Source organism: Arachis hypogaea, chromosome 15 (assembly GCF_003086295.3).
Source record: "Arachis hypogaea cultivar Tifrunner chromosome 15, arahy.Tifrunner.gnm2.J5K5, whole genome shotgun sequence".
In the NCBI taxonomy this organism is placed as follows: Eukaryota; Viridiplantae; Streptophyta; class Magnoliopsida; order Fabales; family Fabaceae; genus Arachis; species Arachis hypogaea.
This window is the reverse complement of record NC_092050.1, coordinates 12,008,412-12,029,989: the sequence shown is the minus strand read 5'-3', so window position 1 is coordinate 12,029,989 and position 21,578 is coordinate 12,008,412. Positions and strand designations below refer to the sequence as shown.

Sequence of the window (21,578 nt, the reverse complement as noted above, 5' to 3'; positions counted from 1 at the left end):
ACATCAATTAATATAATGGATATATTGCGTTTGGATGCAATATTAAAAGCACTAATTATTATAATTATTGCATTTAATGAAGATTTGATCACGTGGGTAGAGCAAGTTGTGCATGTATGCGTTTTTCGCTTTTTGGTTTGGATTGAATGAAAAGACGGCCAACCCACCCATCACTGAACTAACATAATGTGCCATCGAAAGAGAAAGGTATATAAGAAGGAAAAGAATTAAGCAATGGTTGGTATTGAATTTCAGTGTTCACTCGGAACCCGAAAAGCACGATTAAGATTTATGACACACATGCATAAGTGGTTGACATGTTTTTCAAACATAAAAAAAAGTAGTTGACATGGATATATAGTTAGTTAGTTGTCCATCATCTCCGCTTAGCTTTCCCAGCAAATTACACTCCTTTTCTCCCCGCTTTGATTTTGGAGAAAATGTTGACTTCTGAGTATGAACTAAGTAGAACTAACATACATTTTTTTTTTTTTTGAAAAAGAATTTAAAATAAATATTCTTTTCTGTTCCTAACTATTTACCACAAGAACATAATATCTATGCACAATTTGAAAATTTTGGTCTTTAACCATTTAAGTAATTAGTCTAAATGGTTCTTGACACGTCAATAAATTACTATTTACGGAAGGCTATTTAGACCAATTACTTAAGTGATTAGAAATTGATTATGAATTTTTGAATTCAAAAAAGATATTTTATCCTTCAAATAAATAATTAGGAACCAGAAAAATTATTTACCCAAAATTTTATTTATAAAAAAAGTTAAACGAAACTTCCATTAAGAAGAAGAAATATTAGACTTAACTCTGAAAAAAAAACATACATTCTCTATGTTCAACAATGAGTTGAGAGTGACTACAAATTTTGATTACAGAAAAATAAGGAAAATGTCGCCATTGTCTTGTTAGCTGAGATGGAAACATTAGCCTTCTAGGATTTAAAATTTTTTCGGAGAGAGCGAGAGCAAATATTTTTTTATGTTTAGCTGATTAGTAGCATTACAATTTTTCATTTATTAATTACGATATTGTAGAACTTACATGAAATAAATTCAATATTTCATCTAATAATAAATTAAAATATATATATCAATTCAGTATGCAAGTTAAGTATAAAAAAAGAAGTTAATTAACGAGTGTTAAAATATCTTTCAATATAGTGAGTTTGTATTGAATAGTTAAATATTTGAAGCTGTTAATGCATCTGTTGTGTATTTGATTAAAAAACCCTTAAAAACTTCTAATAAAAATGACTTTTGTTAACAAAACCTTAAAAAGAAAAAAAAGACACTTATTATTTTGGTTGTTATAGTGAGAGTAACAATTCTTCTGTTTCAGGTCCTTGATTATTGACAACTCTACAATCCCTCCCTTAGAGAAACCAGAGTTCGTCTTGTTCCAACCATACCCTACACATACTAATAATAATAAATAAATAATAATTTTCCTTGGAATCCATCTTCCATATTGTTTTTGGTCAGGGGACTTGGAAAGTGGAAACCATTATACCTCGTCTTTAGTTTTATTGTTTTTGTTTGGACTGTTCCATCGTCTTATGAAAAAATAATGATCCAAGGCCTAGGAGAAAGAATATTTGGGCCTTCAGAATAATCATAACAAAAGTCAGAATACCGAAAAAAGGGCCCATAACAATGGTCTCGTTCAACACAAACAAAAAACTCCTTAGGCTTCTTCTTCAACACATTAATTAAATGATTTAATAGAATAATGAAGGAAAAGAAAAAGTCCTAACAGTAAGGGGTAGAGTGAGATTTCTCTGTGTCGTCAAATTTTCCTACTCCGACTCTTTTGGATCATCAATGCATTCCAAGTTTCACGTTTGAACAGTTCTAAGTTTTTGTTTCTTGCCATTAGCATACATTTCTGTGTCCATGCACACACGACAAGACAAGCATTCTCATGGTATGGCACTGTTCAAGTCACGGAACAGTAGGAGATCATCTTCATCTCCATCTTACGTATCAACCTTAACAATATTGGTTTTCATTGGACTATGCATCTTTGGCGTTTGGATGCTCAGCTCCAACTCCGTCGTCTCCCCCGATGACGAAACTTCCACCCGCACCGCCATTGATACCACCGACACCGAAACTGTCGCCGATGACATCGCTGATGACACAATAACAGAAGACAAAAAGGACAAGAGAGATACTGTAACTCCGGTTTTCGGTGACAACCCCGGCCATCTCCCTGAGGATGCCATCAAGTCCGGCGACCACAAACACGATGGACAAAGCCAACAGCACACTGCTGCCATTACTGACTCTCAGATATCCGAGGAAAGCTCCATAACGCAAAAGGAACAAGCTGCATCTGTAGTAAGTGAGGTAGGTTCAGAACATGCTACCACGAATGTGGAAGAGGTAACTAGCAAGGCCCTAGATGTTAAAATGGAGGAGGAGGAAGCAAATCGAGAGCAGTTGAAGGAAGAGAAGGGAGAGATGGGAAAGACGAGAGAGACAGATGGAGGCGAGGGAGCAAAGAAGAAGAAGAAAAAGAAGAAGAAAAAGGAGAAAGAGAAAGCATGGTCGACGCAGGCAGATGAGTCGAAGAGGCAGAAGGGAGAGTCAAAGGGCGGAGAGGGGAGCGAAGATCAGCTGACGTGGCAAGTGTGCAACACGACGGCAGGTGCGGACTACATACCGTGTTTGGATAACGAGAAGGCCATAAAGAGACTTCGCAGCACGAAGCACTTTGAGCACAGGGAAAGGCATTGCCCTGAGGATGCACCTACTTGCCTTGTTCCTCTTCCCCAAGGTTACAAGAAACCCGTGGAATGGCCTCACAGCAGGGAAAAGGTTACTTACTTTCTTTCACGCTTAATTTCATTCATTCATGCTCAGCACAAGTAATCATTACTGTCTTGTGTTGGCACAGATATGGTACCACAACGTGCCACACGTAAAGCTAGCGCAGGTGAAGGGGCACCAGAATTGGGTGAAGGTGTCGGGTGAATACTTAACATTCCCTGGAGGCGGAACCCAGTTCATTCATGGAGCCCTCCACTACATTGATTTTCTTCAGCAGGTAGGTGAATTACACTTTGATTTGTTAATTGTATGTTGAGCCAATGTGAATGTGGTTGTGTGTGTCAGGCTGAAGCTGGGATTGGATGGGGGAAGCATACTCGGGTGATATTGGATGTTGGATGTGGGGTTGGAAGTTTTGGAGGATACTTGTTCGAAAGAGATGTTATTGCCATGTCTTTGGCGCCAAAAGACGAACATGAAGCGCAAGTTCAGTTCGCCCTCGAGCGAGGGATACCCGCCATATCTGCTGTCATGGGTTCTCAGAGGCTCCCATTCCCTAGCCGTGCCTTTGATCTCCTGCATTGTGCGCGTTGTCGTGTACCTTGGCATGCTGACGGTATGTTCAATCATTTTCTTTCTTTCTTCATGCGTGCATGCCTCACTTGCAAACTCTCTTTTCTAGGTGGTATGTTGCTCTTGGAATTGAATCGACTTCTGCGCCCAGGGGGTTATTTCGTGTGGTCTGCTACTCCTGTATACCAGAAGCTACCAGAAGATGTTCACATATGGGAGGGTAAGCTATATATCTTGTGTGTCAACAAATTGCTGTTCATTTTATAGCAACTCACTTGTTATAAAATCTCCTCTAGAAATGACTGCACTCACAAAGACCATGTGCTGGGAACTTGTCACTATCAACAAGGATGAACTAAACCGTGTTGGTGCTGCCTTTTTTCGCAAACCAACTTCCAATCAATGCTACGAGCAAAGAGAACAGAACCAACCTCCCTTGTGCAAGGATGATGATGATCCGAATGCTGCTTGGTACATGCATCAATGGACTCTAATATAGTTTTACCATAAGTTTTAGTTCTTTTGTTCTGATCATAATTTCCTGAATGAGTTGTTATATTACCAGGTATGTACCTCTACAGGCTTGTATGCACAAGGTGCCTGTTAACAAGGCTGAGAGAGGAGCCAAATGGCCGGAAGCTTGGCCTGCTCGGTTGCACAAAACTCCATATTGGCTAAACGATTCGGAGACGGGGATCTATGGAAAACCGGCTTCTCAAGATTTTGCAGCGGACAATGATCGCTGGAAGAATGTTGTGGATGAGCTGAGTAATGCTGGTATAACTTGGTCTGGCGTGAGAAACATCATGGACATGCGAGCTGTTTATGGGGGGTAAAGATTCTTACTACTATATACATTTTCATTTATGTGAGATACATAATGTAAACACCGTGTGTGTTTGTGTGTGTGTGCAGATTTGCAGCAGCTTTGAAAGATCTCCCTGTTTGGGTATTCAATGTGGTGAACGTAGATGCACCAGACACACTTCCTATCATCTATGAGAGGGGTCTGTTTGGGATATACCATGACTGGTGTGAATCCTTTAGCACCTATCCACGAACTTATGATATTTTGCATGCAGATCATCTTTTCTCAAAGCTTAAGGAGAGGTATGGATGGTAGTAGTGATCCTTCTTCATCCACACTAGAGGAATTGCAGTACATTGATCCGTTTTTGTTTATTTTGGATCCACAGGTGCAAACTTGTTCCTGTCATGGCAGAGGTTGACAGAATACTCAGACCGGAGGGTAAATTGATTGTTCGTGATGAAGCTAGCACCATTGGAGAAATAGAGGCTTTGTTAAAATCCCTGCAGTGGGAAATAACCGTCTCCAAAAAACAAGAGGGTTTTCTATGTGCAAAGAAAGGCCATTGGAGACCCGACAGTATAGCTTCGTCCTGATGAGAGAATTCAAATACAGTTTATTTTTAAGATTTGTTGGTAGACAAAGCTGTGCCATTGCATTTTCATGTGTTTGGAATCTCATATTCTTAAGTGTCCAGAAAAAGTATAATTGCTCATGGTAGCACATAACATACGACAGTGTTGTGACATACACCTATAGGCAAATTTAGACTTCTTTAGGTCAATATAGACTGTCTTGTAATTCTGTTCTATGCAAACATTCGATACAGTTAATTCCAACTTTGTTAGATTATTTGTAGCAGAACCATTCGTCCAATGCGTGAATCTGAAAGCGTTTTCTGTTTTAAACTTTTAATAGAAAGGAGGGTTCATAAGACAATTCACTGTTTGACCTTTGCCTCCTGCTGAGGCTTCTGCTTTTTTTTTTCCCGGTTGAAACAATCTTGTCAAGATATGGATACAAAAAATGATAGAATTTAGCTTAGAGAAAGTTTAGAGGGCCAGCAACTTTTGTGTTTTGTGGCCAGCACTTAACTATCAAAAGAAAAAATGAATAATCTCCCACCATTGGATATAATCTCACACCATTGATGGCCAATTGATGGTTACAAAACACAAAAGTTGCCGATCCTAACACTCCTCGCAGGCTTAATAGTTGTTTCACTGTCTTCAATGATCCATATCTATAATTTCCATTTTCCAGCTCCACAACGAGTATATCGATATTTTGTATCTTTATAATAAGCATTAAACCAAGGAAATCAATTCGAGCTCCTCAACCTTTCCTATAGATATTATAGAATGACCCCTCGAAATAACAAGACAGAGAATCTAACTATAATTTTGGCATTAACAATATGTCAAGTTGAACTGAGAAGTTTCTGCAATTCACCGCTCTGTGCTGCAGCTCTGAGATCTGTAATGCCATAAACAACGAAAAAGTAGTAGTGAGTAACGAGACACAGAAAGAAAGAAGGAAAGAAGGATAATAATTCAAAAATGAATAGCTAGATATGATTGACATAACAAAAGCAGCAAGTTATTGGTAATAACTAACCATCTGATCCACCAATATGTTTTCCATTGACAAATACTTGTGGGACAGTGCTTCTACCAACCAAATCAAGAAGCACACTCTGAATTTGATACCCATCATCTACATTAAAAAAAAAAAAACTGATTGTAACATAAGGCGGCAAATTGATAGAGACAGAATGAGTGAATGAATGAATAGTAGAATACCTCGGAGATCAAGCTCGACCACAAAAGGGTGTTCGTTCAGATCAGCAAAGATGCGTTTGGCACGCAAACAATACCTAGCAACATGAAAATTGAAAATTGAGTCGGCGGAATCCCTAATCCCTAATAATAAAGAGGTCGAAGAGAGAAGATGACGGACGGGCAATAGGATTTGGAGAAGATGGTGATGCGGTTGGAGTAGATAGCGTTCTGAACAAAGGCAGACACGGAATTCGACGCTTCCACTCCAGTGGGTCCCACCCTCACCCCCTCCAGTTCCAATATAGAAAGATTAAGGACAACACAGACACCGTCGCAACCACCCTCATCCCCGACCTCCTCATCGTCTTTCTTCTTAGCTTCTTTCGCTTATTCCTCAATCCTCAAACCCACAATCGCACCTTTTTCTTCCGAATCCAGCGCCAATTGATTAATTGAATACTTGATACTAGTCGTCAATCGATTCACGTTTCGCTTCCCCAATAACCCCAACCCTAACCCTCTCTGAAATTTAGAATTTTTTCGATTCTATTGTTAAAACTGAATTAACCTGAATTTATAACAAAAATTATTATTATGAATATAATTTTGATGCATGTAGAGTATTTTAAATTGGCTTTCTATTAAAATTAAATTTTATTATTATTATTATTATTATTATTATTATTATTTATGTTTAATCAGACTAATATTATATAAAAAATTTTAAAGAACAAGTAAAATTTATTGACTTTTGTTCCTAGTTCATTAATAATATTTAAAAGTGTGAGTTTTTTTTTGAATAAGCGAGTTTAACACAAAATGGAGCGACGAAGTCTCAAACAATGTTTCAAACATCAAAATCTAACGAATTAAAACCCAAAAATAATTTCTAATGTTATCTCCGATATTATCATCAACAACAAAAAGATTCAAATTACACCATTTTCTGTAACTGATAAAAGATTTATGAAACACCTCTTCTACTTCATCTTCTTTGTTATTAAAGATTCGTCTGTTTTTCTCTAGCCACACATTTTAAATAACTGCAAAGAAACATATGAGCCACATGATACGCTCATTTTTCCTGTTAACGACTCATGTCCAACTCTCAATATTCTTTCAGTGAAACCGGAATAGACCACAGCCTCGCAAAGTCAAATAGCTTTTCACAACACACCTGTCAGGTAAACTCACAACCAAGAAACAAGTGATAGATATGTTCGACATCTTTTTTACACAATACACACATGTTATCACCGTGGCTAATAATTCCTAGTATATACAATCTTTCTTTGGTATTCACTCTTCCTATAAAAATAAACCAGACAAATAACTCCACACGTGGCGGAACCAAACCATTCCATAATATTTTGGTAAAATTATAGCCTTTGATGTCCTCCAGAAGTGTTTCTGACTGCAACACCTGCACAAAAGAGTTAGTTGAAAAAATACCTTCCTTGTCAAACTTCCATATAACTCTATCTTGCATATCACATGCTATCTCTACAGGCCTTAAAGTTTCATGCAATTGATCCACTAATTTCAACTCCCATTGGAATAAATCTCACCTCCACTGGAAGTTCTAAATCCACTCTAACTCGTCTCAAAACCCACAATCCCCAATGACAGATCCTATTTGGTTTGAAACAGAGAAGAGCCTCGAAAAATTCGTCTTTAACAAACCATGAGTTAAAAGTATATTGTTGTATTATTAGAATAAAAGAATTAGAATGATGACTAAAAATTAAAAATATTTACTAAAAAAATAAATTCTCCTTATCCTTGAGTTTTTTTATTATATAGATTATTTTAATATATCTATGTCACTGTAAATACAGTAATTATGGTGTTTCAAAAAGTGTTGTTAAAATTAAAATAATATTTTTTATTATTTAGCAACGCTTTTTTTTAAATATTGCTAAAAAACATTCACAAAATATAAAAAAAAAGTCTGATTTTAATTTTAACAACACTTATAATGCGTTATGTTATAAGTTATAATTTGATTTTTATTGTATATTTTTATAAAAATTCTTATAAAAATAGTTGTTAATGTTAAACATATGGTATTCCTACAAATAATTAAGTAAAATTCACATAAGTGTAGCAAAATGCATATCTTTACTACATATAAGTCAAATACAACATGTCATTACTATTTGTCAGTTGCCAAATATTGTAAGTACAAATTTGCCTTTCAAGATGTACACTAACTTTCTTTAAATGTGTCTGCACTTCGAACACATTACTATCGTTGTCACCAGTCTATTGAACTGTTCAGAACTTAGTATCCTTCATAAGGCCCTCCAATTTTTTTTTGCTGAACTGGTGTCAATACTTTAGTGTAGGTGCTTAGAACCTTCTTGTATTTTGTCATTCTTCTCATCAAGTAGCAAGGAAGCTCCTCTAACATGGTGAGAATAGGCTTTCCCCTATAGTGATTAATTTTGGCATTACAGACCTCACTCATATTGTTGGTCACATTGTCAAGTTTGGGTTAGTGGCTAAAATGGGATCTGGTCCAACAAAAGGGTTAAAACTTAGCAAGATATGCTCATGTTTCTTCGTTCATCCTCTTCAACCTCTGGATATGATGATGGAACTCTACATCTGTACTACTCTTTGCACACGCTCACACCATATTTTTTAGTTGTTTGTCTTTGAACCTCCCAATAAAATTCTTTCAAATGTACCGTATACAATTTTTGTGGTGTGCATTCGACATCACCTCATGCAAAGCAGGCAGCAAATCCTGCAGAATACATCCAAATAAACAAGCTTAAGATGTGAATTTGAATCCTGAAGAAACCATTTAACAAACACATACATCTTGAGTAAAACCATTCATCAAGCAGATAAGTCCTCCAAAGAATCATTTATCAGGCAGATAGGTCTTTAAAGAATGAACACATCAGGCATATAGGTCCCTAAAAAATGAACAATACAACTCAGGATCACCTCAATTCAATTCAAATAGAATGACATCAATTCTAATAAAATCACATCAAGTACACATAAACAAGCAACTCAGGATCACAACAATTCAATTCAAATACAATCAGGCCAATTCAATTCCATTCAAATACAAATACAATAAGGCCACCTCAAATATAGTAACACCAAGTGAAATTAAAATAATGGTGCTGTCATCACATCAACTCAATTCAATTCAAATACAGTTAGACATATTCACAACAATATAAACATAAATAATATAACTGTCATTTACCTTTTCCTGATCAAAGATAAAATTTCATTCTTCCGTTGAGCAATTACCAATGTCCTCTTGGAGAAGTTGTAGAAATCACTTCCAACTTTTCTTTGTTTAACTGTCAACTACTGCATAGGCAATCACATAGAAGTGATTGTTTGCATCCTGAACTATAGCAGACAACAGTTACCCCCCATAATATCCTTTCAAGTGACATCTATCCAATCCGATCAGTGATCTGCAGCCAACCCTAAATTCCTACACCCATCCATCCAGACATACAATTTGCTAAACAATGGTGGTGAACCAAGAATTGTGGGGGTTGTTTCCAGCAATGCAATGCTGCCAGGATTGCTTCTGTGACTCTTAGTGAGATAATCTCTCAACTTTTCATACTGAACTCTCTCATTCCCAACATATTTTTCTCTAGCAACTCTTGAAGCTCTATAGATCATCTTGTCATTGCACACCACCTTAAAGTCTATCTTAATATAATCAAAAGCTTTTCCATAAGTCACGTGAGGTTGGATCAATAACCTCTTCTCTAATTTATCAGCCACCTAGTTATGATCGGCCATGTTAGACCCAAATTCCCTAGAACAAGTATGCTTAGGCTCGTAGGTCTTAATCTGGTAGCACCGTCTAGTACTGTTCCAGACACAATAGATCAGCCAGGGATATTCATTATCATCACTGCTAGGGACAATAGTAGTCTCATTGGTTATTGGTACAACTTCTATAGCTAGAGCATTTGCCTTCACAGTTTTAGTATCTTTTGTTCCTAATCTTCCATTGTTTTCAGCATTAGATTCCTCTTGAACTTCTCCAGAGCATAGTTATAAAAATCAAACCGGTGATCGAATCGATTAGACTATTGGTTTATTAGTTTATTGGTTCAATTGATAAATTACTAGTTGAACCGATAAAATCAGTCCTACGTAAATAAAAAATAGTCAAAAATCTAAAATTAAAATTTAAAATAGATATCTTCACTAATATTTTAAAAACAATCAAGTTTCAACAAATTATAATCAACAAGTTATAATTCAGTTATCATTGAATAAGTATATAAAATTCTAGTATTTTTCATAATAAAAATTTTTTAATTTTATTTTCATACTAAAGTAACTATTTTTTATTTCAATAATTAACTAATTAATTTATATTCATTATATTATTTTTATTGAAAATAATATTTAATAAATATCATATAATCATAAAAAGAATAATGATATTGTAATTAATAAAAATATTTGATACTTTTATTTATATATGTTTAATAATATTTATATTAATAATTATGAATAATAAAAAATATAATTAATTTAAATATAAGTGAGTATAAAATTAAAATAATATTAACAAAATTATTGTATGTTTTTACTATATAATTAATAATTAGCATATAAAATAACAAGAAATAACATAGTTTAGTAGTAAGAAGAGCATGCAATAATAAGGAGGATCTAAGTTCAAGTCACATTTTTAACAATTTTGGAATTTTCTCTAGAACGGGTCAGTTGAACCGATTTTCTACCGGTTCTCACCTGTTCTTATCCTTAAACGGTCATATTACTGGAACAATTTTTTATCAGTTCTCACCTGTTCTTATCCTTTTAGTCTTACACTTAGCCTTAAACTTTGCCTTTACAATCATAGCCTTTATTTTTTCCACTTGCACACTTAAATCTAACTCTTCTCTTATCATTTTTGACATAAAAAATTCTCCCCCCTTCAGCAATAGTATAATCCTTTAAGGCATGGTTGAATTGATCAAGTGTGGCAAACTCCATGTTCAAATGGAGTTGAACATCACCAAAGTGTTTAAGCCCAACTTTGTTTCTTATATTATCCTTTTTTTTCAACAGCTTTTTTTCTTACCTTTCTTATCTATTTTGCCACTTTTTCTCTTTGTTTTCTTCATGAGTCTTTCATCTTCATAGCTATCATAGCTATCATCGGTGTCATCCTCAAAGCCTGAAGGTGGGGGTTTATACGCCTCGTCTTCAGCACTTTCATAGCTATCATTGTCAGAAATTGGTTCATTAGAAAAGACATCAGCTTCATTGTCCTTATCATTGTCTTCCTGATTCATGTTATCTTTAACAGCATCTCCCTGACCCAAATTCATGTCATCTTCTTCCTCAAAATTAGCATCTTTTATAATTGAATGATCAAAGAACAGGCACAATTCATCTATCTTTCTATCCTCCTTCTTCTTGTCACACATCTCTCTAATTTCTTTGTCTCCATATATAGGATGTAGGCCTGCTTCATAACTAGGAATTGTTGGATCATACCAATACATCTTCTTGTATGTATGGTAGCCAAGCTCTTTAAATATTTTCTTCAAATCAAAATAATTCACTAGGTTAAGATCTAACGGAAAAAATCTCTTTACATTCCCATTAATGTAAAGAAGTTCACTCCTGTTATCTTTGACAAAACTCTCCCCATATTAAAAGACAGGGATAATCCAATCAGTCATCTGACATTCATAAATATAAAATAAAATGTCAAAGTCAAAATACAAACTTATACAGATCAATTACATACTAAACACTAACTGCTCAAACTTTGATTTTTTTATTTATGATAACCATATTAATCCATGCATAAAGTGTATTTACCACAAACTATTGAATCTTTGTAATGTTAAGCTCATATATGCATGCATTACACAATTTATGAGGAACTAATTTTCATAGTAATGAAAACCTAAAAACACTTTTTTCAGCAACTAATTTCTACTACTATAAACAGCTACATGAGGTACACACCTTCGAACAAGTGCAACAATGAACAACTATACCATCCACATCATAATAGAGAAGAGATATACTAACTTCGACCAGTGGCGACCGATAAACCGACAGAACCTTCTTTTACAATAACTCCGTCTCGTACAAAGCCTTAATTCAACAATGTCAGTGGAGGTCATCTGAGGATTAGCAGTTGATGTGGTGATGGCTTTTTCCGTAAAACCTAGGGAAAGAAAGAGAAGGTGCTACTTGTAAATTCGTTTTGGGGGAGGGAAGACAAAAAAGGACCTTTACATCTACTCAGCTAATGAAACGACAACACAACATCATGCCCTAGTCCCAAAACGTGGCGTTTAGCATCATTCAGAATGGAACCTATTTATCCTAATCTCACGTTGCACTTAACGGCTGAGTCACCAACTTCACGTGACACGTCAGATTGTTCTGTTAGTTTGTGATGGAGAGGTGACAAAAAGGACTAAAGTGACGGACGTCAGAAAAGTTGGAAACTAATTGTGTAATTAAATTTTGTTAGGGACTAAAATGTCTACTTTGAATATAGAATATTAAACACATGAAATAGAATTTATAAAATTTATTCTATGAATATTTTTCTTAAAATATAAAAATAAATATCTTTTATGAATAGAACTGATATTATAACCGTTAGTTATTAAAACGAAAAGAATAATCATTAAAATCTTCTGTTATAAACTTAGAAAGTTAGAATGAATACAAATAAAATTGAGTGCCAAGACTGTTCATATGGTTCTAGCCTGTTACATATGGTTCTGGCCTGTTACACAGCTATTTTTATAATTTATAATGTAATAATTTCTATGTATCCATGCCTGCTTAAGGATGGAGTCAATTAAGTACAAATGAGAATAAAACAAAGAAAAATACGGGATGTAAAAGAATTTAAACTCTTATAAGTCAAAGAGAGATGAATATAGAAATCTAGGCTTGTATTAATTTATCTTTGATTCTACAATGATAAATTTAGTAAAGCAGTAGTTTACGCATTGCTACAACTTTAGTACTGGCAAAATCTATTGCATTCGAAAGTCGTAGATACTGGGCCTACCTAACCCCTCAAAGTCAGTCTCCTTATCCAAACACCAAAACGGGGTAAATTAATGTGAAGTAAGAGCAATTCAACTCAAACCAAACTGTTCATACTTGATTTGCAAGTATATTACGGGAAATGAAGATACCAAGTAGTTACAAAAAAGAAAGGTTTGGTCAAACAGAAACATCAACCAAGTATTGATTGGAGGAAGCTTCCCATAGTTCCACAAGCACAAGCTCCATCCTCATCCCTCATCTTGGATTAGGTATGGCGGAGGTTGCGGTTACAATTGTAGTTGAAAAGCTAGCAGAACTGCTGGTCCAGCAAGCAGCGGAGGCAGTTTCAGAGGTGGAATGCCCAGAGGGGGTGAGGGAGCAAGTAGGGAAGCTCAAGAACGAACTGGCATGGATGCAGGGCTTCCTCAAGGACGCAGACGCTAAGCAAAGCAACGAGCGTGTTCGCATCTGGGTCTCTGAAATCAGGGACTTGGCCTTCGAAGCCGAGGAGCTCATTGACACCTACATGTACAAGGCAGCCATGCACACCCGCCATCTGGACAAGCTTCTAAGACCCCTCCACATGTACAAGCTTGCAAGGAGAATTGACAGGATCATGTCCAAGATCAAGGACGTCTCCGCCAGGCGCGAAGCTTATGGCGTCCGAGGCGAATCGCGCGAGGATATTAACCTCACTAGTATTGAGAGTTTGAGGCACTGGAGGCAGCCATCGCCTTACTCGGAAGAAGAGTATGTTATTGAACTTGAAGATGACATTGAGCTGCTGCTGTCTCAGCTTCTTGCCGTGGAGCCAAGGAACCATGTAGTTTCCATAGTTGGCATGGGGGGTTTGGGAAAAACCACCTTAGCCAAGAAGCTTTACAATCACAGAAGCGTGGTGAACCACTTTGAGTGCAAAGCATGGGTGTATGTGTCGAAGGAGTACAGAAGAAGGGATGTTCTGCAAGCGATTCTGAGGGATGTGGATGCTTCAAGCAGAGATGAGGCTGACAGGTTGGAGAGGTTGCCGGAGGAAGAATTGGTGAACAAGCTTCACAGTGTGTTGGATGAGAAGAGGTACATGGTGGTTCTTGATGACATTTGGGGAATGGAGGTTTGGGACGGCTTGAAGTCTGCATTTCCAAGGAGGAAGATGGGGAGTAAGATATTGCTGACAACTCGGAAATGGGAAGTTGCTTTGCATGCCGATGCGACTAGCAGTCCTCATCATCTGAGGACACTGACAGAAGATGAGAGCTACAGTTTGCTATGCAACAAGGTCTTCATCCCTCCGGAGTTGGAGAGCCTTGCAAGGGAGATTGTGGTGAAGTGTGAGGGTCTGCCCTTCGGACTAGCACGAAGTCCATGGACATGTCCCCACAGACGGCGCCAATGTTCGGTAGGTCGGTTACCGGACGATTCGGGTTTGGACTTCCGGGGAGTGGTAGGGGCTCGTCAGGTCGTGGACTGCCGGGCTGGTATGTGCGAGGTCCCGAGCTCTTCACGCGGAAAAGGGGGGTGTCACCTGCAAAGACACTCCGATGCCCAAGTCAATGAAGTGTGCAGGCAAGAAAGGGGTGATGTGATATGTGACGTACCTTGGGGGAAGGGCGAATCCTTCCCCTTATATACTATGTCAGGGGTGGGCCCTACAAGGATAGGCCCACTTTCTCTGGGACGTTCTCCCACAGCCATGAATGAGCTGTCCGGGACGCGTATCCGGGTCGGTTGTGGGGCGCATCACCCGTGACCGTCCGGGTCGGGTGGCGCTCGGGTCGGGCCGACCCGTGGAGGGTTTGGGCCAGGCCGTAACAGAAATGTTTGGTAACCAAAGAAATCAGCCAAAAACAGCAATAACTTGCTTTATTTAGTATTCATTAATTATTGCGACAATTAATAAATGTTAAATAAGGCAAGTTCTGTCTGTTTTTTTTTCTACAATTAATAAAAGGCATGCACGTATCAGGTATGTATGTTTTGTGTGTTCCTAGAAATGAAAATGAGTTTAATTTTGATGAGAAATTAAAGATGCTTCTCTATTCTTTTTTAAAAATGCTATTTGTACATTAAAATTAGTCACTAAAATCAGCCACCAACATATTTATGAATAAATACATATGTGGTTTAATTTATTTTCAATGTATATTTGTATTTCAATACGTATTTTATACTGTAGCTGATTTTGATGGCTGATTTTAGTATACACATAGCATAACTCATTTCTTTTTGAGTGTTAGTGAGTTTGAATAATGATAAATATAATAGTATCATTCATGTGAATTAGTGATCTTGAGACCCATTAATTATGAGTATTCTATTTACCCCTATATTTTTTATAGCTCCATTCAAAATGATATAGCAAATATAGTTATTTGGACAAAAACTAATGCCGCTAAAAAAAATAAATGTGCTTTGTGGGAATCATCAGTCTATAAAGATTCAAAAACATATTCGAAAACTGATGCATGTATAAACTATAGAAAGTACATAACAGGTATCGCTTCCACGCATTACCTAAGCAGGAAGAACCAAGGACAACATCCAAATTGTGAAGGTTTCGTGTAAGGAAGAAAGTCAAGAGGCATTTTTTAATGGTAGAATAACAGAGCGCAAAATGAAACTATAGAAACAGATGAGCTCGTGAACAAGTATGATTGAACATGAGAAATTCCAAGAAAAGAAAAAAGAGTCCAATGTAATGGGATTAAGGACTTCAAAAGATTTTCCAGTATTTCGTTAGTAGATTACTAATAGCTATGCATAATTGCATACACAATTATATTACAGAGGAAGAACAACAAGGGCTATTATTCTGCTTCAAAATTCCATCTGATCCCAACACAAGATAACCCGAAACCTTTTTTTTTTTTTTATAGTTAGGAATGAGATTCGAATCTACGACCACTAGGTGAGTATAGAGAGATTATGTTATTTGAGTGATAGTTTGTTGGCAACTCAAACCCTATTTTAATCCTACTATAATAATAATAATAATAATAATTAAAAAAGAAAAGCAATGTGTCTTATAGATTAACTAGCTTTAAATTTAAAAATAAAACTAAAACTATAAATCAAATATTAAATATCTAGAATATAAATAAATAAAATTTAAGAAATTAAATTGAAATGATTTTATATAATTTGAGTATTTTTAATAATAAACTATTTTAAAAATAACAAATTTAAAAGCATATGTTTTAGTCATTTTCACACTGATTAACAAGTTCAAAAACCAATAGTTGATTATGAAAGGATTTAGTAAAAGGAAAAGTATGAGGAGCCAATGGAATATTTATACAATGTGTACAATGGAAGTTTAGAGAGTATTAGAGATATAATCATTAGTGTTATCTTTTCCCATCAGCTGAAGCTTTTGGGATGAGTGGTATCATGCATGGTATTAGAAACCTAGATCCGAAAGGTCAAGAGTTCGAGCCATAGTGAACTCCAAAATCAGTTTAAGCTTTTGGGAAGATGTTTATTATCGTTAGTACTCGGATGGTTATTCTAGATAGTATGGGAGATGTTCATTTTGTAACTCAATAGCCCATTGTACACATTGTACAAATAGTCTATTGTCTCCCTAGCGGGATCCTTAGTAAAAACATCCTTATTTAGGCAGCGTCGAAGAGTTGTTGGCAGCATATGAGCCCCATCTAGGGGTGCACAGACCCGGCCCGGCCCGATCCCGAACACTTTAGGGGCTAATTTGGTGTGATTTCATTGGGTTTAAGGCCGGATAAGGGTCTCAAAAATAGACTCGGTCATTATTTCGGGTCGGGTCCGGGCCATAGCTCGGGTCACCCGAAGTCGGCCCGGTGGCCCGGTTATTATACACAATTAATATTTTGTGTTATTAGTGATGGATCATGACTATTCTTATGTGGAATTTAAGTATTGTAAATCTTAATATTTTGTGTTAGTAGTCATTATAAGACTATAAGTTAATGTTTTATGTTTAGAATGCATAATATATTGTGTTATTTGTATTAATTTAAATATTTGGTATTATTAGACAATATTAGTATTGATTGTAGTTTTGTTTTAGTATTGATTGTGGTTATGCTTTAATTTTAAAGAAGGGTTGGTTCTTGTTATATTTTTCTAAGTGAATTTTACCATGTTAAATAATGGTTGGAGTCTTGAAAATTTGAATATTTTTACATGCTAGCTTACAAGAAGGTATCAACGTAATGTAATGTTAACGACCCGGTTTTTACTCGGTATAATTGTGGCCCAAAAGTGTATTGGTTTCATCGGGTTTAAGATCGGGTTCGGGTCGGGTCTAGGTCACATCAAACCCGACTTCACCCGGCCATGTGCACCCCTAGTCCCATCGCAGGGAGTTGCCGCCACCACCAGTATTGGTGTGGGGATGGGATTGGACTAAAAGTGCCGAAACTTGGAATGGAAGAGCAGCTATGCTGGCACTGCTGCTTCTATTGTTTGCAGAAGTAATTACGTTAAATATTCGTTAAAATCAACCGCTTAAATTAATAATTAAAATAAAATATATATTAAAATATAAAATAAATATTAAAAATAAATTAAACTATATATATATATACACACATAAATATATAATAATTAATTTTGTTTCAAAAGACAGTACTAGTGAGGGATTTCTGCACCAGTATTGGCCTTGTTTAGGTGAATTAATAAATAAATAAATGAATATTAAAATTCCTGCCCTGACCTACCCTCAGAGGCAATGGAACTTGGTTTTTGCTTGTATGTATATTCATAACTGCTAGCATCACGTATTATTTTGATGCTTGCGACTGTGCTGACTGCTTTGAAAAATAATGGAATATATAAACATTAAAACAAAATAAAACAATTTGAAAAGCGTCCACTTATTCACGATAAATATCACGATACACAAGATTTTTGGCAATGAAGTGGTTTTTCAGGTTTAAGGAAAACCCATGTACATCCACACAACCAAAGGACAAGTTTGATTTATTAATGTTGTCTCATTGGTCATAATGAAAGCTGCTAAGTTGATTGTGTAGTAGTAGTAGTAGAAGTGAATTGCAACTCCACTTGATTCTGCGCGTCCATCTGTGTGAGGAATTTGACAATTGCTTCCAAAGAATGATGAGGGTCCTCGTATCTCATAAGGTGCTCAGCCACAACTGCAGGGGTGACCTCTGTTTTTTCCAACAAGTCATCGATCTGCTGAAAGAGAGGGTGATGGCCATCAAGTCCAAGATAATTGGAAGCCAAGACTCTGAAGCCTTTACCCTTAAGAAATGACAAGTTGATGTGCATGTCCATGCGACCCGGCCTCAGCAACGCCCCATCAATCCTCTCTTTGTGGTTTGTGGTGAACACCATGATCCTCTCTTCTCCACAGCTTGACCACAACCCATCCATGTAGTTCAGCAAACCAGAGAGTGTAAACCCCTTTCCCTTCCCGAACCCGTCCTTGTCACACTCTGAATCTTGGGGATTTGAAAGGCCTTCCGTTGCTGATCGAGGCTGCACCTCTTTGTTACAATCAATGTCTTCAATCACAATAATGGAACGGTTTGATGTGTTCCTAATTGCTCTCATGAGATCCGAGTTGGAGAAAACAGAGTTAAGCTCCAAATCATACACATCGAACTTCAAGTAGTTAGCAATGGCCGCAACCAAGCTAGATTTCCCAGTTCCTGGAGGTCCGTACAAGAGGTATCCCCGTTTCCATGGCTTCCCGACTCTCTTGTACAGCTCCTTCCTCCTCAAGAACCGATCCAAGTCATCAATGATGGATTTCTTCAACTCAGGATCCAAGGCAAGCGTGTCAAAAGTAGCAGGGTGAGTTAACTCACTCTGTTCCCAGTAATCACAAGACCTGGAGTAGATTTTAACAATCTTCTGCTCCGCTTTCATGGCCTCGTAGGTTCTCAGCACATGAGGTATGTACCTCTCCATGGCTTTCTCTCTCTGCTTCTCATGGAAGCTCAATATGAATGTGTACTTGGGCTTGGAGGAATCCTTCTCGGTTTTCTCATCGAGCATCCACGTGAACTTGCTTCCTTCAAATTCATCCACAACTTCATGGTTTCCATCAACGGCAAGCACGAGGTTCTTGCAGTCTTCAAGCTTGCCAACTTTGAGTGTCTTGTAGGTTCTGTTGATCCTTGAAGGAAGGTATTCGTGTGCGGCATGGTAGAGTTCGTTGCGGTTCTTGCCGGAGGTTCTGTCCCAACTGCGGTCGATCTTGAGGGAGACTTGGTTGCCGGACTGGAACTTGGCGAAGAAAGATTCGAGCTTTGTGGTGATCAAGTTACGAAGTTGACGAGGAAGCATGTCGTTGATTGCTGTTCTGAGAAGCATCATGAAGGTGGAGAAGGCAGCATATAGCTCGAACCATGATGATGCTGATGGAATGCCTGTGAAATAAGAAGAAACGTTTTTTGTGTATAATGCCATTGAATTGATGAATGATGATAGGGCACTAGTGTCGCTTTTATACTACCTTCTCTTTCAACTACTATCCATGTGTGTTTATCAGTGTATGTACGTACTACTTGCACCCGAAGGCATCTTTCTCTTTTTTTTTTTTTCTTTTTCAAAAAGGAAAATAATATAATTACACTATGCAAACTAGAAAGTTCACCGAAATGCAAGGGTTATGACGTTGGGTAATGATATCACGTACGATGCTTCATCATCACTTGTTTTTTAATCTTTAGACTTCTCATGCTTCACTCACCCTTCGTATCCTTCTCGTATCTTTTCTACACCTTATATTTTAGATAGGTCATCATAGAGTTTGTGTACTGGAAAATATTTTGTAGGACCAAAGTTTTGTATAGTAACTAAAATTGACTTTATAGATTAAATAATGTCATTATACTCTTATAAATTATTTTAACACAAATTGATTTTCTGTCAAGTTTTTAGCATAAATTATTTCTCGCTCGCTAGCTGTCCTCGCTCGCACTGCTCCTCTTTTGTCCATGGTTTTCGCTAGCGCGGCTCTTTTCTTATCAACAGTTCATTACTGCTTCTGCTTTTGCTTTCTATCAGAGTCCTGATTTTTTTAGTTGTTCTTATTGTAAAATTTATTTTTCTTTTTTATTTAGCTTATTGGTAATGATTGATTGGTGATTAATGATAAAAGCTACTGTTATTAATAAATTATGATTTTAATAGAAATTAAAATTTAAATTAGTTTTTTTTTTAATTTGAATTTGTTTCAATTGATAAGATTCAATTAGATTTTGGGAAAAAAGTTTAATTGAAAAAGAAAAGAATAGTAGATCTAAAGATCAATTTCAATGTTTATTATCTCCCTCTCTTTTGTAGGATATTTGAAGATTAATTCAATTTGAGTCTTTTTTTTTTTTTTGCTTTGTGATTTTGAAATGTGCAGTGTGTTTTGATGGTGAGAAAGTGAGAAAAAGAAAACAAGTGAGAGAGAGTGAGAGGAAGTTAAAGAAGAAAGAGAGAGGATAGAGAGGGCAATAGTGATGATTTGCTGGTAATTCTGTCACGGTAGACAAAGATATTAGTAATTGACTAGTTAGAAGATGGGTGAGCGAAAAAAAATACGAGAGAAGAGAAGAAAGTAGTTTTCCTTTGTCACATATATCACTATGTTTGTCACGTTAGACTAGGGTGGCAAAGGGACGGGTTATTGTTATACTCGATTCCGTTCTATCGTACAACAATTCGTATAAAATTTGTCATATTTTTATTTGCGAATAGTAAAATATTGAACTCTAATCCGTCTCTGCGGGTATTCATTCCGTCCCAATAATTATTAAAATCCAATAAATAAAATTAAATTTTAAAATTTATATAATTATCATTACGTACATAACATAAATTAAAGTAAAAATTTAAATATAATATAATATTATTAATCATTTACTAATTATTTTACATATATTATATATATTATATATTATATATTAAAATCATATATATTATCTATATAGCAGGGCGGGTAGGGACGGATATTACCTAAATCCGACCCGTTCTGCCCGTCTCAAAAACCTGTCCCGCTAAAAATCCGTCCCGCATTACCCGCTTCGAGCGGGTAGAGGCAGGATGGGTACCCGCGAATTCGAGTAGCATTATCATTTTTACGTTAGACCAAAATGTTAATGGATCACTTTTATTTTTAAGGATGTATAATTTTAGCGTGTTTTTAAATTATTTAAAAGTATTTTTGTCAATAATTAAAGTTAATAGTATTTTTGTTAGCGTCAAAATAATTTAAGGGTGTTTTTAGTAGTTAACACCATTTAAATACTACTGAAAAACATATATAGCGTCTCATTTACAAAAAAAAAAAAAAAATCTCTCGCTTGGTTAGCAGGTGCGTGGGTCCGGGGACTATGTCACTATGTGGAGCTATCCGACGCCGCACGCGTTTAAGTCACACACATACATTCGCGGAAACTTACCCCAGATGAGCCACTTCAGTGTGTGTTTTTAAAATTCTACGTTGTGTTTTCTAACGGTAAGATAAGAAGTTGTCAGGTAAAATACTTGCAGCACTACTACTAAGCACTAAGCAGTAGTGCTTCCTCCAAATGTATATATTTATTTTGACAGTTAATTTTGATTAATTTTTTTCTAATAA

General features: G+C 36.3%; 4 protein-coding genes across 4 annotated transcripts; 2 read left to right on the top strand and 2 right to left on the bottom strand.

Moving 5' to 3' along the window:
* Nucleotides 1-1,945: 1,945 nt before the first annotated feature.
* On the top strand, nt 1,946-5,030 carry LOC112749481 (probable methyltransferase PMT27). Its single transcript, XM_072218603.1, has 8 exons — nt 1,946-2,839; nt 2,919-3,068; nt 3,137-3,407; nt 3,474-3,584; nt 3,661-3,835; nt 3,930-4,196; nt 4,280-4,474; nt 4,561-5,030. Exons 1-8 carry the CDS (start codon nt 1,946-1,948, stop codon nt 4,766-4,768), a joined length of 2,271 nt encoding a protein of 756 aa, XP_072074704.1. The 3' UTR covers nt 4,769-5,030.
* Nucleotides 5,031-5,188: 158 nt separating this feature from the next.
* LOC112747905 (uncharacterized) lies at nt 5,189-11,472 on the bottom strand. The gene is made up of 5 exons (XM_025796114.2): nt 11,046-11,472; nt 6,132-6,339; nt 5,975-6,048; nt 5,790-5,888; nt 5,189-5,648 (listed from the first exon to the last, which is right to left on the bottom strand). The coding sequence occupies exons 1-5, from the start codon at nt 11,470-11,472 to the stop codon at nt 5,593-5,595; spliced, it is 864 nt and encodes a 287-aa protein (XP_025651899.1). The 3' UTR covers nt 5,189-5,592.
* Nucleotides 11,473-12,886: 1,414 nt separating this feature from the next.
* Nucleotides 12,887-15,016, top strand: LOC112749480 (putative disease resistance protein At1g50180). Its single transcript, XM_025797735.3, has one exon. It carries the CDS (start codon nt 13,266-13,268, stop codon nt 14,742-14,744), a length of 1,479 nt encoding a protein of 492 aa, XP_025653520.1. The 5' UTR covers nt 12,887-13,265; the 3' UTR covers nt 14,745-15,016.
* Nucleotides 15,017-17,834: 2,818 nt separating this feature from the next.
* On the bottom strand, nt 17,835-20,348 carry LOC112749479 (AAA-ATPase At2g18193). The gene has a single exon (XM_025797734.3). The coding sequence runs from the start codon at nt 19,412-19,414 to the stop codon at nt 17,993-17,995; it is 1,422 nt and encodes a 473-aa protein (XP_025653519.1). The 5' UTR covers nt 19,415-20,348; the 3' UTR covers nt 17,835-17,992.
* Between the last annotated feature and the right edge of the window lie 1,230 nt (nt 20,349-21,578).

What these genes read in the sequence shown, in the direction of transcription:
- LOC112749479 (XM_025797734.3), bottom strand. Translation starts at nt 19,414, where the DNA reads ATGGCATTATACACAAAAAACGTTTCTTCTTATTTCACAGGCATTCCA.
- LOC112749481 (XM_072218603.1), top strand. Translation starts at nt 1,946, where the DNA reads ATGGCACTGTTCAAGTCACGGAACAGTAGGAGATCATCTTCATCTCCA. An exon ending in ACATTGATTTTCTTCAGCAG is followed by an intron (nt 3,069 to 3,136) that starts GTAGGTGAATTA and finishes TGTGTGTGTCAG; the next exon opens with GCTGAAGCTGGGATTGGATG. An exon ending in TGTACCTTGGCATGCTGACG is followed by an intron (nt 3,408 to 3,473) that starts GTATGTTCAATC and finishes TCTCTTTTCTAG; the next exon opens with GTGGTATGTTGCTCTTGGAA.
- LOC112749480 (XM_025797735.3), top strand. Translation starts at nt 13,266, where the DNA reads ATGGCGGAGGTTGCGGTTACAATTGTAGTTGAAAAGCTAGCAGAACTG.
- LOC112747905 (XM_025796114.2), bottom strand. Translation starts at nt 11,472, where the DNA reads ATGTATTGGTATGATCCAACAATTCCTAGTTATGAAGCAGGCCTACAT. An exon ending in TGGCAAAATAGATAAGAAAG is followed by an intron (nt 6,340 to 11,045) that starts GTAAGAAAAAAA and finishes TTGAGGAATAAG; the next exon opens with CGAAAGAAGCTAAGAAGAAA. An exon ending in GGTCGAGCTTGATCTCCGAG is followed by an intron (nt 5,889 to 5,974) that starts GTATTCTACTAT and finishes TTTTTAATGTAG; the next exon opens with ATGATGGGTATCAAATTCAG.